This window comes from Ambystoma mexicanum, chromosome 2p (genome assembly GCF_040938575.1).
Source record: "Ambystoma mexicanum isolate Mex_15411 chromosome 2p, UKY_AmexF1_1, whole genome shotgun sequence".
NCBI lineage: Eukaryota > Metazoa > Chordata > Amphibia > Caudata > Ambystomatidae > Ambystoma > Ambystoma mexicanum.
Genome location: NC_090923.1, coordinates 341,773,096 through 341,788,774, shown reverse-complemented (window position 1 = coordinate 341,788,774; position 15,679 = coordinate 341,773,096). Strand labels below are relative to the sequence as shown.

Here is a 15,679-nt window from a genome sequence, read left to right as displayed (position 1 = left end):
TGTCAAAATGTAGAGACTTGGCTGACAGAGAGATCCACCTGATGAGCTTGCCCACCCAAGCACAGCAATATGGGGAGGCGGACAGTCCGGGCCGCTTCCGAGCGGGTGTAATCTGGGGGGAAAAAGGGACACAATACATCACTGGGATTAAGGGGCAGTCAGGCACCATGCTAACTGCACATGAGGAGATCAATGGTGAATTCCACCAATACTATGAGACCTTATATGCCAAAGTGGATGAATGTACTGACACAGACTTATCCGATTATTTGGACAGAATTTCTCACCCATGCCTCTCTGCTGAGACACAAACAATACTTAATCAACCATTCACATTAGAAGACACTGTGGATGCCGTTATGGCCCTATCGTCTGGGAATGCCCCAGGCTCAGACGGGATAGGAATTGAGTTAAACAAGGAACTCGCGACTGGGGGATAATTTGAGTTTGTATGGCTGCTATATGTTAAACCATCTGCTAAGGTCCGCACCAACGGCATACTGTCACCCACGTTTTATATGGGATGCGGGACGAGACAGGGATATCCACTGTCCCTGTTGCTCTTCGCACTAACGTTAGAGCCCTTCGTAAGAATGATACGTGATACACACAGGCACAGAGGGATCCACATAGCGGGCCACCAGAGGTTATAACCCTATATGCTGATGATACACTTTTATATATAAGTAACCCGGAACAAAATATAGCTCCAATGATGGGTGAGGTCCGTAGATTCACGATTCATTATGGGTATTGAATTAACGAGGCAAAATTTGAACTATTCCCATTGACTGATGCCACACGCATCACAGCAGACTTGTCAGGATTCAGATGAGTCCCACATAAATTCAAGTACTTGGGCGTATTGGTTTCCCGCTCACATCGCTCCCTACTTATTGATAATCACGAAATGTACTTAGATGCACTGGCAATTAAATTACGCTTATCTGAAAAATTCCCAATGTCGTTATATGGCAGACTTTTATTGCTTAAAATGGTGATAGTTCCCAAATTACTATACTATTTCTGCAATATCCCAGTATGGCCTGGACAAGCGTATTTCGACAGACTTCGCTCGTTGACAACTAAATATGTATGGGGAACAGGTGTGCTACGATTGAGATGGGAGAGATTGTCCCAACAATTTTGAGCTATGTTATATTGTTTGACAAGCCCAATACGCGGGCCATTGGTATTGCGCTGTTAGGCAGAATCATATGCTGTACCCTTTGGGAACACCACACACAATTAGGACTACAAGTGACAGTACAAATTCACCTTTGGTACAAGCCCGTACTACACAGTAAAGTGGTAGCAATGGCTGGGCAGCCAGACTTATCTCAAGATTAAAGTGAGCAGTATCAGAAGTTACACAAAGGACAATAATTAATATAGTTCAAACAAACACTGACTCAAGGTTTCTGAGTAAAAGAATATACATTTATTTACACATCATTTGTAAAACAGTTCACTAACGTAAAGCAGCAGAAAATCACAATCTTAATATACCACACAACGCCCAATGTATTCTGGACAAGTTAAGCTCAAAATGAAGTGAGAGCAAAATGGCACGCCAGTAAGTTAAAAGGGAGGGAAAGACAAGGTTATACAAAATTAATCAGCACCAACAAGTAAGTAGGCAGGGCAATCTAGAAAAGGCTTGCTACAATGACGATTCAAGTCAGTAGGCCTGGGCCAATGTTAATGGTTCAGAGTCTTTGCAGAGGATCACACATTTCAGAGTAGTTTGCGGTTAAGTCTTTGCCAAGAGTTCGAAACGAAGTTGGTCGGAAGAAAAGTTACTTAAAAGAGTAGAGAAGGACAAGCCCTCGGATTGGCGAAAGATTTAAAACACTTTCACTGTGGTCGGACGGAACGAACAACTGGGTTTGCACAGTACCTTTAGAGCAGAAGAATGCTGTAGCTGAGGCAGAAGTTCCTGGCAGATCCTGCAGGCTCACGGTTCCTGAAGCGACTGTCGGACTGACACGAAGAAGGAAGACTGGAGGGTCGGCACTGCCCAGGGAAGAAACCAGCAGCAGAGCAAAGCAACGAATAAAAGGTGTGCCTCTTAAAACCCAAAACGGGTCCTGTTCCTCCTGGCTATCCGGTTCACTGCAGCTGTGCACAGCAAATTCAACCAGGGGAGGGAGGCCTTGCTTGTTGATTGGGTGAACTGGTTGGTTCCACCAGCTCAAGGGAAGAAGATTCCTTGCAGATCTTCTCTGTCGTCGAAGTTTGGAGATTCAGACCCGCAGCAGGGCTACACCGGGAGGTTCAGTCGTGGAAGTGGTCCTCTTCTTTCAGCTTCTCTTCGGTTCACTCGATCCAGTGGCGACTCTGCCTTCCAAGTCCCAGAAACCTGCTTTTTATGCAGTTTTCCCCCATTCACACAGCCTGTCAATCACACAGCAGGGTGCTGTCCTGGCGGGACAGTCCCCACAGCCAATCATAAAGTGTGCGACATGGGTCTCCAAGGAGACCCTGTGGAGGGAGTCTCTAACTCCTCCCTCACATCCTGTACCCCTCAGACATTCAGCCTAAGCAGGGCTTCTGTGCAGAAGCCTTCCAAAGGACGGCGAACAAAGGAACCAAACCTGGTTTGGAGTGCAGAGTAAAACATGAGAAAGACCTATACAAAAAGAAATGGCGAATAAACCGAGCCGGAGCCTGAACCGAAATAAAATAAAAGGGGTCCAGCGGATTAAAGTTCGAGGCTACTAACGTAGCCTAAAACAGTACCAAGGCTATTTTCATAGACCGAGGTAGGCAAAAAATTGTAGATACCACTGCCACCAGCCAAATCTTAAAGAAAGGGGAACAAAATAATGTTCCACGATAAACAGACAAAAACGGATAACTATTAACCCTTTCTGGGGGGGTGAGCGTGATACAAATAAAATATCATATCATAAACTGGGCTTCACTGTTGCTCCTGCTGATCCTTACAGAATCCTAAGAAGCGCATGTGACAGAAGCGATGCGGATGATACCTGAACAGACCCACAGCTGTGTGAATAGCTGTGTGAATAGGCACAGCGTATAGTACACAACTTGAATGCTGGAATTGAGCAAGGAAAGGAAAGTTATGCAGCAAAGAAAAGTGGCAGAGACTCGCGGGCACCCTGGCAAAATGGCTGCCACGCGATGACAAAGTAGATAAGACCCGCACCTGGAGGATTCGCTCTGCGAGAGTAAAAAAAGTATCCCCAGCAAAAAAGGACATAGCCAGGAACACTCACTGTGGGGTGCATCCAAGTGGCGGCTGGGGAACGCTTGTACGAGGTGCATGTCGAGCCCCTGCAGCGCGCTCTCATAACGCGGAGCGGCTCCACGAGCAGTGAGGAGGCGGACCCTTGGCGCCTAGCGAGGCGAACACCGGCATGGATGGCACCGCTGAGAGGATCCAAACAGTACAGCAGTGCAATTGCGGAGCCGGAGCAGAGCGCTGGCCGCTCAGTCGCGGATGCAAGATCCTCCTGGAGGATATAAGAACGCCGGACACAGCGTTGGAGAATCCCCGGCGGACGCCGAGGAAGACCCATCAGTATTTGCAGAGCGAATGGCGCAGCATGAGAGACGTGCGCTGCCTGGAGCGGGAACACAATGATATATTGAAGGGTGAGTCCAAACAAGCAACAACATTAATATATGGAAAATGTAGTGCCTAAACCCTGCCATGAAGGACAAAAGTGCCTAGTGCCCCCCTTTTAAGAATAATGCACACTGCTGAGGGACATTAAATAACCCCAGACAGTTGGAGAAAACCTGATTGCTAAAACCCCTCTAAATCTCTAAACAGCACATCTCTCACACCAATTTACAAAAAAACCCTAGTACCCTCTGACACCCGACAGGTCCAACTCTTGACTTCTCCCATCTGGCAACAATACGCCTCCAGTGTACACAAAATAACACACCTAGAAAACTCACTCACACAGATGCCAGTTGCTCCTGGCTCTACATACATCAACAGCTGAGAAAACACCAGTCTCTTTCCCTATTTCTCCCCTCACCAACCCACCCCGCTTTCCCAGAACCACGAGAGCGCCTGGAGACCATAAATATGGCAGTGGTACACGGTATAAATCAACGTAACATAATCTCTTCTTTTTTTGCAAAGCATTGTGATCCCTTTGGTCAATGTTGAAATGTTTTTTTAGTGCTTTGTTAACTTTTTATTTCCTCTGGTATTATATGACTGTTTTAATAAAGCTTCACATTATAAATCACAATTATACAAGATCTCCAAATCTCTCACTATTAGATTGGGGTGTTAACTTACTGTCCAGACCTTTAGTTCTGTGATTCTTTAAACTTTGCAACAATTAACAAGGGTAGTTTTGAACGTATGCTTCATTTCACTGGGACAAATGAAAGGGGAATCTGTCTCAATACACATATTACCAGCATCTCATTCCTCCAACACTGTGCCCCCTTTCTTCATTTCTGCTATGAACTATAGTGATGCTTGTTCATGACTTTTATTTGACAAAAGCTTTTACAGGGCAGCTGATCTTATAATCACAATGATAATCCGCAAAATCTGCTGCTTGCTCAGAATTCATAGATGAAATCGCTGGAAATAACACTCAGGGTGACTCGATTTGTTTTTTTACAGGCACTATCCAACACTTACCCAAAATATTCTAGGACTGGAGTTTGTTTAAATAATTGCACCAGTCCTAAAATATGTTGGGGGGGGGGAGTTTAGTGCACTTACAAAAATATCGAGGCACCCTCAATGTTATTTCCAGCAATTATATCACATACAACAAGATCCTGCTAGAATGTATGCTTCTGTGGCGGCCTGGGGAATTGATGTATCAATTTCTAATCTTCAATATATGTTACACTTTATCGGGATGCATCTTTAATGTCGTCACTCTAGTAATCTACTTTTACATAGTTTGAGTCGGGCACAGGACAGGGGCACAACTCAAGCTGGTGTCTCTCTCGGGTAAGACCGGATCCCTCTGCCTAGAGCATCGGAAGAGCAGGATCAGATGCAAATCAGGAACCAATCCACTCGTAAGCACTATTGCTCAGATTCTAGGTACTGAATACCCTTTGCTCATGTTCCACTCTGGTTTTGGACCTTCATAAATGGAATTTGGGTCCCCAACTTTAGATACTCTCCTATTCAAAAGGAATCAAATGCCCTTGCTGTAATGGTGGGCGACTGAGTAATTCCTATAGGGTATCACTTTATATAAACCCTTTCCACTACCCTCTGAGGTGCTGTGATGTGGGACATTTCTAAATAGTTTCCTATCCTGATTGTTTATTTCCCTCAGGTGACTATGACCATATTTGCCTATCCACATCTCTATTTGGTTAATTTGCGAGAAGTTACACAGCTGATGTATTTTTATGTTCAAATATCGGAACTTCCCCTGCTTAGACAGTTTAATATGTTAAGCCTATCCCTCCACTTGGGTAGTGACATCATCAAGAAGACAATTTTGTTCAAAATATTTGATAATGATTAGCAAACCCTTTATAATCTTTCAAATAGCAACATTGTATTTGTGAATACCAGCGGTTCAGATAGATGTGAATGTGGTTTCTCTATACCTCCAAGAACTGTAGCTATCCCCAAAATATATTTTAGTTCACGTAAGAAATATATTTTCTGAAAGTGCTGATTCTCCTGATTGTAAACATGCATACATTATTATTTTGGTGTTTGTTCATTATTTAATTAAAGGCATTTATCAGCACTCACTGCAACATAGTTTGAGCATGTCCTGTTTTTTCAATTCTTTTCTTAAGACAGCAGATCTAAATTCCCTTAAAGTAGAGCAATTCTTTGTATTTTCCTTTGTAAACAAGAGATAAGTTATTCATCTGACAGTAGTGACCAATCCTGAGCAGGTCCTGTTTTTTTCAATTTTTTTCTTAAAACAGCTGATCTAAATTCCCTTAAAGTAGAGCAATTCTTTGTATTTTCCTTTGTAAACAAGAAAGTTATTCATCTGACAATAGTGACCAATCCATCTATTTAATGATTTTTTTTAAAGATAAGTGAATTATCATCCAATCAAAGGTTAAAACACATCTGGGCCCAAAGGCTGTAATTATTTGTTTAGAAGGCTTCCAAGTTATATGTAAAGAAAAAAGGCCTCATTGCAAGTTTGTTGTTGCTGCGAGAAGTGCTGGTAAATCCACTACTGCCACTTTTTTGAGTTAACAGCCTCCCCCCACAAACCTCCCACCGTACTGCACTGTCAAATTCCTGAGATTGGAGGTAAAGTGGTGGAGATACCCTAGTCATATGACTGTGTTTGCATAGATGGATTAGTCCGTATTGTCAGTTGATCTCTTATCAGCAAAGGAACAGATACCTAATTGGTATCTCCTCTACTTTACTGCCAACAGAATTGCAGAATTACCACAGGAGGAATTAGCACCCATGGTAATTCCTCCAAAATCTCCCCATGGAGGCCTATGGAATCCAAAAATGGGGATTACCACCATCATGCTGCTTATTGTAATTTGTCATATTTTTTCTCGATTGCACTTGATGGTAATGGTAAGCAAGTTTGGCAGTATAATCTTCAACCTCATAAAGAGTCTCAAAGACTCCAAACGACATCTGTTCTTTGTAGATAATGGATGACAAACATACACTTAAAATGCTATTCTCAAGGATTGTACATAAAAAATCTGCAAGCTTCTTCAACAGTCAGTCAGTCAGTCAGTTGGGTTTGTCCAGAGTCAATTCTAATCAATTGCAGAACCATGGATGTAGCTTATTTTCTCCTATTTAAAATAAATTACTTTCTGTAGACATACCTTCAGATTTTCTGGCTCAGATAAGACTCTTTAAGAACATTTGTGTATAAAATCTAGGAATGTTGATCATTTAATCACACACCAATGCAATTTCGAGATACACTTATGTAAAAACTTTCATTTTCTTCTCTGGGGCCTAAATGTCTTTCAGGCTACATAAAGGCACAGATATACTTGGTTTGTTTAACAATCTATTTTTTAGCATTCTATGAGACGGACAACATGTTCTTGTGCTTGTCTGCTATTTCAAGAAAATACACGTAACTTTAGCATTTTAACCACACAGTTAGAAAGAAAAGGATACTTCATTGAAGTTAAGAAATAATTGTGTTGAAGTAATCTGTACTTGAGCAGGGGACCATCACTGAACAGGTTCCAAAACCCGGCATGGGTAACTCGGGGGCCCCGAACAATAGCAAGGCCAGAGGAAACCAAGAACAGAAGGCCATGTAGTATGAATGGAGGCTGAAGCTCCTTTCAGCCAAACCCAATACACTGATGTAAGAAATAAAGCATTCTCTTTAAAGATACAAAGTTGTACCTTTTAAAATCACACATGAGTGAAGAAAAACATGTCTTTCCCTTAACACTGATGCCGAAGAAACTTTTCCTATTGTGAGTCATTCTTGCACAGTTAGGTTGCCAGGCTGTTACCGGTTAGCAAAGAAGAGAACTACCAGCCTAACCACCTTGGTCGCGTCTAGGAATATTGAAGTTCCCAGGTGGGAGACCATACTGGCTGGTTGATGATCTCACTTTAAAACAGGAGAAGCACTAGAAGAATCGAGCCATAGATGATTCAGACTGGGTGACCTCCTGAAGAGATGGAGGAAAAAGAGAGAGGAAAAGACAGCACAGCTTCCTAGAACAAGTCATCAAAGAAATTGATGTAGACCCAACCCGCAGAGCTGGGGAAAGGGCAAAAGTCACGTAGAGCTGTTGGAAGAGGGTCTCTAAAGCTTACTAAATGGCAGGCTCCATAAGGATTAGACCCCTGGTAAACCCAGTGAGAACCCAATGGCAGAACTTTAGGGGAGATGTTCTGGCTGTGCCTAGTGAGACCATGGCACACATCAATGTCCAAATTCCTCCACACTCCCCTGGATTCAAAGGTCTTGAAGAAAGTGGAAACCTTGGATGAAGAGCAATAAGTTACCCACCCAATGGAAAACCCTGTTACTCTGTGTCACCAAGAAAATATCTAGAATGGGTAAACCCAAAAGAAGTCAAGAAGAAATAATATTTTTCAAAACCCAATCCCAACAGAAAGCTATAGCAGATTCCTCTGTCTGAGCATATGCCATCTTCGTGGGATTGTGGTGTGTTGGTCCACAAAACATTTGATTGCCAATTTCTAAGCCACATAATGTCTGAGAGAGAGTCGTGTAATGCCTTGCCTAAAGGAAAGTCTCAACCTCTGGCTGAAATCCTACCCCAAGGACAGTTTGAAGCCCTGGCCCTAGAGAAGTCAGAAACAGATACCCAAGAGAAAGGTGAATCCTGGCCAAGAAAAGGCCAAAGACCTGACCTACGAGAAGGCTGAAGCCCTGGTCCTAGAAAAGTCTGACGCCCTTGCACAAGAAAAGATGGAGTCCTTGGCCCAACAGGGAGCTGAAGCCTTGGCCTTTTTGGAGCCCAAAGCCTTAATTAGGCAGAGGGTAGAAGCCCTTCCTCAAAAGGAAGCTCAAACCCTCAATTGAGTGAAGGCTAAAGCGCTGAGCCAGGAGGTGGTGAAAGCTTGCACTACAAACAAAATCAAGACCAGCAAGAAAGTTAAAGCCCTCAACTGAATGGAGCTCCTGACATAACAAGAAAAGGAGGAAATTAAGGTTGAAACCTGGGGTAAGACTGAAGACCCTGACCAGGAGAAGAGTGAGACTGATGAGTGGATGAAATCAGCTTAAATCAAGGTTGGATGGATGGTGTTGGAAATCTGGCTAGGGTTTGGGGGATCCTTTGATGACATTAAGGCAAATACAAAGATCCAGTCACCTTTCAGCTTATTCCAGGGCCCAAGTAGGCCCACAGTTGGTGCTAAGGAGTGCTAAGGAGTGAGAGGTGGGAGAGATGTATCAGAAAAAGAGATTTTGGTGTTAGAAGAGGGGAATAGTGGTAGTGTTTAGGTCCTGGCTTATTGGAGACAGAAGGAGAGATTGTTTTGGAGCATTGAAAGAAGAGTATCACCTTGGTGAGAAAAGCAAGGCATACCACTTGTAAAGAGCAGGAGAGAGATATTGTGCAGGAAAGAGAGATTACTTGGAAGGTAACTTGGAAGGATATTGTGTTGAGGGAAGAAGGAGACATTAGTTTGGAAAGGAAGAGTGATACCATCTGGTAGAAGGACGGGATAGAGGTTGACTTGGAGAGAATGAATGGAGATGCCATTTTAAAGAGGAGAGCTGGACTGGATTGCTAATTTGTCTTGAGGAGAAGGAAGTGAGACAAGGCTTTGGCACAGAGCATTGTTGTGGAGATGGGGGAGAAGATGAAGAGAGAATTACATTGCAAAGAAAACCTACCATCAGAGGAGAGAGGGTTGTTGTCAGGAGTAGGGAAAGGGATGACAGCAGTAGAGTGAGGAAAGGGACTTAGCTCTTCCCCTGATGGGGAAGGGAATAGAGCTGGACCAAATCAAGCATGTGAGTGGAGGAGAGACCACCAACTGAGGCTTCAAGATTACAGGAGTTACGGAGGGCCATGTTGGTATTGCAGAGATTGTAGCGGTGGGAAGAGGTACAGGACAGCCCTTCCACGTCAGGGCACAGGTACTAGAGACTAGAATTAGTCAGAACCGGTAATGGCCCTACAGAAAAAAGAGAAGAAGAAAAGAGTAGAGCTGCGTTTCTCTGCTGAACCCCTTTCTGTGTGCCCAGCCTAGCAAAAAGCTTCTACCACACTTTTGCAAGACAATCCCAAAGAGAGGTCCTAGGGGGCAGCAGTCAGGAGGACCTCAGAAACATCAATGTGCCTGGGAGGGATGGGGACCGTAGCCTAGGAAGACCCGCTGCCCAAAGACAGTTTTGGGAAACAAGTTGCCGACTATTCTACTGATCCTGGAAGTGGCGAGACAACCTCTTTGAGGATGGAAGACTTTGCGGGCACTTTTTTGTTTGGGATGCTGGGAGGACTGGAAATTTCGGATTTGCACAGGCCACCTGAATGAGATTTGTGGATCTTTGCAAAACTGAGCACCATATCATAGAGCAAAAGAGGAACTCCCTATGCTTTTGGATGCTTGATTGTGAACCCCACTGGCCCCTCCCTCACATCAGAGCCAGACACTTTGAGCTATTTATCATAAACATTTGTTATGATTACCGCTACCATCCTGATACCATATTTATTGAGTTTTGCTATCATCTTAAAACATTCTTTTTTTAGTGTGTACCAAAATGTGAATAAAAACTCTTGACATATATTCTTTGCGGGTTCAGTTCCTGGGACCACAATGACAGCCAGTCGTTCTGATGGCCTAGTCACTTAATGTATATTTAACTTAATCAGCATCTTATATTTAATTTATTGTATTATTACATTAGGTTGCTAGCAGGTGTAGAAACATTAGACCATTTTGGATTAGTGTTTAGAAATGGGTGTCTGGTCTCAATACTTGAAACCGCATTCTCTGTTGATAAAGCTTACAAATTACAGCTTTAGGCTGATCCCTTCATATTAATTCACTCTAATATGCCAAACTATCTTCCGATATCCTGGTAGGCACACAAATATGTATGTACCACCCTACAGCGAAGGCAGGCAGTCACATTGAAAGTAATGGTTTCATATGCTTCCCAGGGAATGAGGGAACTCCCCTTGTTCTGCAGCATAAATCTGCCAGGGGAAAATACACAAACAGGACTGAATACATGACATGCTGCACCTCAAAGGAACCACTTTTGATTTTTAAGATATGTGTTTTATTATAAATAGAATATATCAAATGCAATGCATAAATCACACCAAATTGTATGTCTCAAGAAGAAAAAGGCAGAAAATTATAACAATGCGCTCTGAGGCCTATGAGCGTGTGGCGCTCTATAAAAATTAAAATAAATACATGCACAAATAACCGCAAACCATTTTGCTTTCTCCCCACTACTTGATCCCAACAGCTCCTTATATTAGTCATAGATTTCCATTCATGACAGCATGTTTTATGAATATTCTAAAAGACCCCAATTTCCTTTTTCAGGCATTAACTTGCATATGTGTGTGATGTAGCCATTTCATCATTTAGATTTTTCAACCAGAAACATTCAACACTAAAAAGCTCACCATGAAGGAGGATAGGCAGAGATGGATTTAATTATTGATATCTTTGCATATGGATGTTTTGGTGTCCTTTCTTCATTTTGGTAACTTTAGACTGGTGGCCAGCTATATGACTAAAGATGAATTGGCCGACAACAACATGCTTAACATCAATATTGTCTTAACTGTTCTAACAGCTAACATCTCATAAGTGTAACATTGGATTTTTTTTCCAGATAAAAGATCTGCCATCAAGAAATCAAGTGCCTATTTCTGTCCACTGTACAAAACCAGTGAACGCAAGGGAACCCTGTCCACTACAGGTCACTCTACAAACTTTGTCATTGGATTGATGTTACCAACAGATAAACCTGTGCAGCATTGGATCAAACGAGGTGTTGCTCTGCTCTGTCAGCTGGATGATTAACTGAGGATCATCCACCATGGCCTGCTCAGAAGATCCTTATCGTCCACTGTAACACATGAGAACACCACTGGATTATCAATTGTTTATTTAATTTTTGGTTGTTCAAATAGTCATGATCCATGTACATGGAACCTATGTTACATGTTTTGTAATTCCCATATCCCATATTTAATTTCTGTAAAAATATTTTCTCTCGATACATAAAGGTATACCTCATTGAGTTTCTTTCATCGTCAAATAACAATACACACACACTTCCTGAAGAAGATGCACTCTGTTGGCATCAGCAATTATATATCTTCTAACTCTACACTTTTTTTATGACCTGTGGAACTACAAACGTTCTTTTATCACATTACCGTTTGTATGGCGATTTTCGAAAGATGTTTTTAATTGAATCGTTTTTTTATCGCATAATAAATCTGACTTTCCTAAATCCGGGTGAAGCCTGTTACATTCAGGTGTCTGCTAGATGTCTTGTGATAGCAACATCGTTTCAAGATATGAGTGCTATTTGTGTATTCAAACACTTTTTATTAGAAATGAATTTATACTTGACTTAAACCCTTGAAAGCGCTTAGAAAGGTTGCCACTTTGCCATGTGGTGAAGCTAAGCCTGGAATGCACTATGCTCAACACGCACACATCAGCTTTACTCCTCCTTACCTACACAGTTGTATCCTCACATTGCACCCTATGGCAGCACAACCTCATGCAGGGCTTAATGAAAGAGCTGAGTTTTTGTCTTACTGATAGTAAGTGTATGTCAATGATGTTCAATGCCCAAGTGGAATAGCTTTATTTTAACACCATTTCCATGTATATATATTTATAACTGCGAGGAAAGGGACCCCCTGTTTAATGACCTCTTTCAAGATGTATGTACAGCTATTTATGTTTAGACTTGTGTTTCTTCCTGGCAGTTGTATGAAACCCTTTTATTTTTGTTTCCTTTTTTTATATATGGACAATATATGCCTGAATTCAACTTGTACAGTATTTCTACCGTAGCATGTATGGTTCTACTATGCCCTGATATTATACTAATAAAATATCATTACTGGACAGTCAGCAGCATGATGACAAATGTGTGGTCCTTATTAATGTACTTATTATTGGGTGTTCTTAAAAGTCCTATTCAGAGTCAGTGGGCTTATGTAAGGCACGTTTCAACCACAGTAAGATTTACAACATAATCCATTATAAAATCTGAAGAATGCAGTGAGGATAAGAAAAGGATTTACACAGTGAAAACACTGAAATACCAAAGTATATGTGTACAAAGCACAACGAATAGTTCCACATTTAGTTTCTAGTGTATTAGCATCTAATGCATGTTTACCTTAAAACCTCTAGTTTGTTGAAGAAATAGCAGCAGGAAAGCCACATCATAGACTTATACAGCGAGTTGTATTTGAGTGACTAGTGAAAGGACATTTGTGTGTGGGGAGGTGTATATGGGTATATGCATTTTGACAAAGTTCCATGCCTCGTTTGGAGTTGTCTAATGGGGTTACCAAGGGGCCCGAGTCCTGCGCCCACGCTAGTGAGCGATGGGCCCACGGATGGTATGAGGCATCCCCATTTAATCCCTGTTTTAGGCAGGGGACTGTTACATGGGACCAAATAGGAGCGGGGCTATTTAAGGGAAATAGCCTTTATATCTGGATAGCAGAGACCACATGGGATCAAGGAAATCAGTCTCTCCCCAACCCGTAAGCACAGTGCTTTCACTTCCACTGAAGCTGGGGATACTGAAACCACTGTCCCATTAAGGGAAGTGAGGAACGGTGACCCAATTGAACCGGCAGCAGCTGACTTCTCACCTGCTCTTGTGCTTGTTCAGGAGTCACATCTAAATCTACAGAAGAAAAGAGAGGGACATGAATTAGGGAGGACAACTCCACAGTCATCCAGCCATTGCACAATGTCTCCAAATCCCTTACAGTTAATAACAGACAGGCTAAGGGAGTCTACAACGGGTTCAGCATTAGAATGTTACAACCAGAGAGAGGACCATAAGAGAGAGGACCATAAGAGGAGGAACTATCCAGCTTCAAGTCCCATATCAGCACTAAAAGCCATCCTCAGGGGTAGCACCCACCAGCTAATCCCTAAACCAGCTGCCTGGGGAGACACCCCTCAGTTCCCTCACCACAGAGAGAGGCTGAAAGGTAGAGCCAGGGGGTGGAAGGCAGAGATATGACTACCCAAGGGGAAGGAACAGCCAAACCTGAGTTCCATATAAGTGCTGTACCCAATAACTAGTTCCTATCCCAGCCTACACAACTGACGCCCCTTTCACCAGATAGAGGCTGTAAATTGGGGCACATCTCTATAAGATCATACAGCCCCATTCTTTGAAAGTGGGTGTTTGTAATAGGAGCTGAATATCGGATAGTGGAGACAGGCATTGTGTTGGAGAAGGCTGGAGGAGAGAGTGGGAGAAGAGCCCAGGAGGCTGGGCCACACTGAAGCATGGAATCTGGAGAGGTGTCCCAGGAGACCAAACCGAGGAAGCAAGAGTACAGTGCCTGTTAGTAAGGAGTGGGAGGATGGTGGTCGACGAGGTCGACACAAGTAAGAGTAGGTAAGATGGGGATAGTGAACAGTGCCCAAAGGAGGGGGCAGTCACCCCAAAGGGTTTAAGATTGATGGAATAGTGATATGATATATTTATATCACACCCATACACAAGTGTTTCAAGGCGCGATGAGGCAAGGGAGGGGTAGAAGTGAGGACAGAAAAACAATCTTACTAGGCCCGGTGACATTGATAACGCGCAAGTGCAGGGGAGAGGGAAGGGGGAAGTACAACGGGCAGGGAAGGAGTGGAAAGTGCTGAACATGTGATCAAAACAACAACAGGAAGTGCGGCCAGCAGGTGGCAAGTGCAAGAATAAAGCGCAGACAACGGGTATCTAATAAGTGCAGGTATGGGACTGTAGAGTTGCAGATACAGACCCAAGTGCAAAGGTTGCCAGGAGGCAGTGCGGTTATGCAGCTGGGTGGGCAGTGATCTGGGCCAGAAATCCGAGGGTAGCCAGGTGCCCAGAGAAGAAACAAGAAACCAGTAGAGAGGAGGCAGAAGCAAAGAGGAAGGTATTGAGGTGCTTCCGGAACCGAACATGGTTCTCAAGGTTCAGAGAGGCAGGGAGGCTGTTCCAGAGGGAGGCCCCAGCCTAAGAAATAGATCTACCACCAACTCTTTGCTTGGAGAAGCGACTGACCCTGAGGGAGTTGGAGGTGGAGGAGCAAAGAACTCGAGTAGGAAGGGATTTCCGAAGGGAGAGTTGAAGGTATTGCAGACCCAGGCCCCGGAAGGCCTTCGTAGAAAATGCAAAGGGTCTTGAACTTAATCCCTGCAGCCACCGGGAGCCAATGAAGAGATTTCAGGGTTGGAGAGATACGATCCCTGGGCTTCAGGCCAAGGACAAGCCTTGCAGTCCTGTTCTGGATGAGTTGCGGAGAGTCGCAGCAGGCAGATTTAGAAAGAGGCTGTTGCAGTAGTCCAGCCTTGAAAGAACCAGAGCTCTAGAGACAGTGAGCTTATGGGGGAAGGACAGGAAAGGAAGAATACCTCTGAGGAGGTGCAGTTGGTATTTTCACTTCTTAGAGACGTCAGCGATGTGAGGAGAAAAGGAAAGCGTGGAGTCGAAGATGTCCCAAGGTTCTTAGCCTCAAGGGTAGGAGCAGGGAGAGGGCCACGGGAGGCCAGCCAGAGAGTGACAGGGAAGGAAGGTGCAGGAGTGCCGATGAGGAGGATCTCTGTCTTACTGGCGTTGAAGCAGAGGTCGTTGGCGGCACACCACTCCTAGATTGCAGACAGTCAGAGATGAGAGAGTGAGAAGAGGTGGCAGAGGGGAGCCTGAAAATGTGTTCAGTGTCGTCCGCATAGTACTGAAAGTTGAACCAGAGAGCAGCAATGCGGTGGGCAAGGGGTGCCAGGTATTGATTGAAAAGCCAGGGAGAGATTTTAGATCCCTGTGAAACACAAGTGGAGAGTGAGATAGAGGAAAGGACGGTCCCTGGCAGGGTCAGTTGGAGAGGAAGGCGGTCATCCAGGCCAGGGCCTTATCAGTGATACCATGGTTATCATGGAGGCGGTTAAGCAGGATGGCATGGTTGACCATGTCAGTGCCAGAAGAGAGATCGAGTAGGATGAGGACCGAGGGGAGATTAAAAACAAGGTTGGAGAGCAGGT

General features: G+C 43.7%; 1 protein-coding gene across 1 annotated transcript in view; it reads left to right on the top strand.

Moving 5' to 3' along the window:
• DNAH12 (dynein axonemal heavy chain 12) overlaps positions 1-12,541 on the top strand; it is a 3,791,933-nt gene extending 3,779,392 nt beyond the window's left edge. Inside the window, exon 74 of the mRNA XM_069643677.1 lies at positions 11,286-12,541. Within this exon, the coding sequence (XP_069499778.1) occupies positions 11,286-11,476 (191 nt within the window). The 3' untranslated portion in view covers positions 11,477-12,541. The remainder of the gene's footprint in view (positions 1-11,285) is intronic.
• Positions 12,542-15,679: the final 3,138 nt, after the last annotated feature.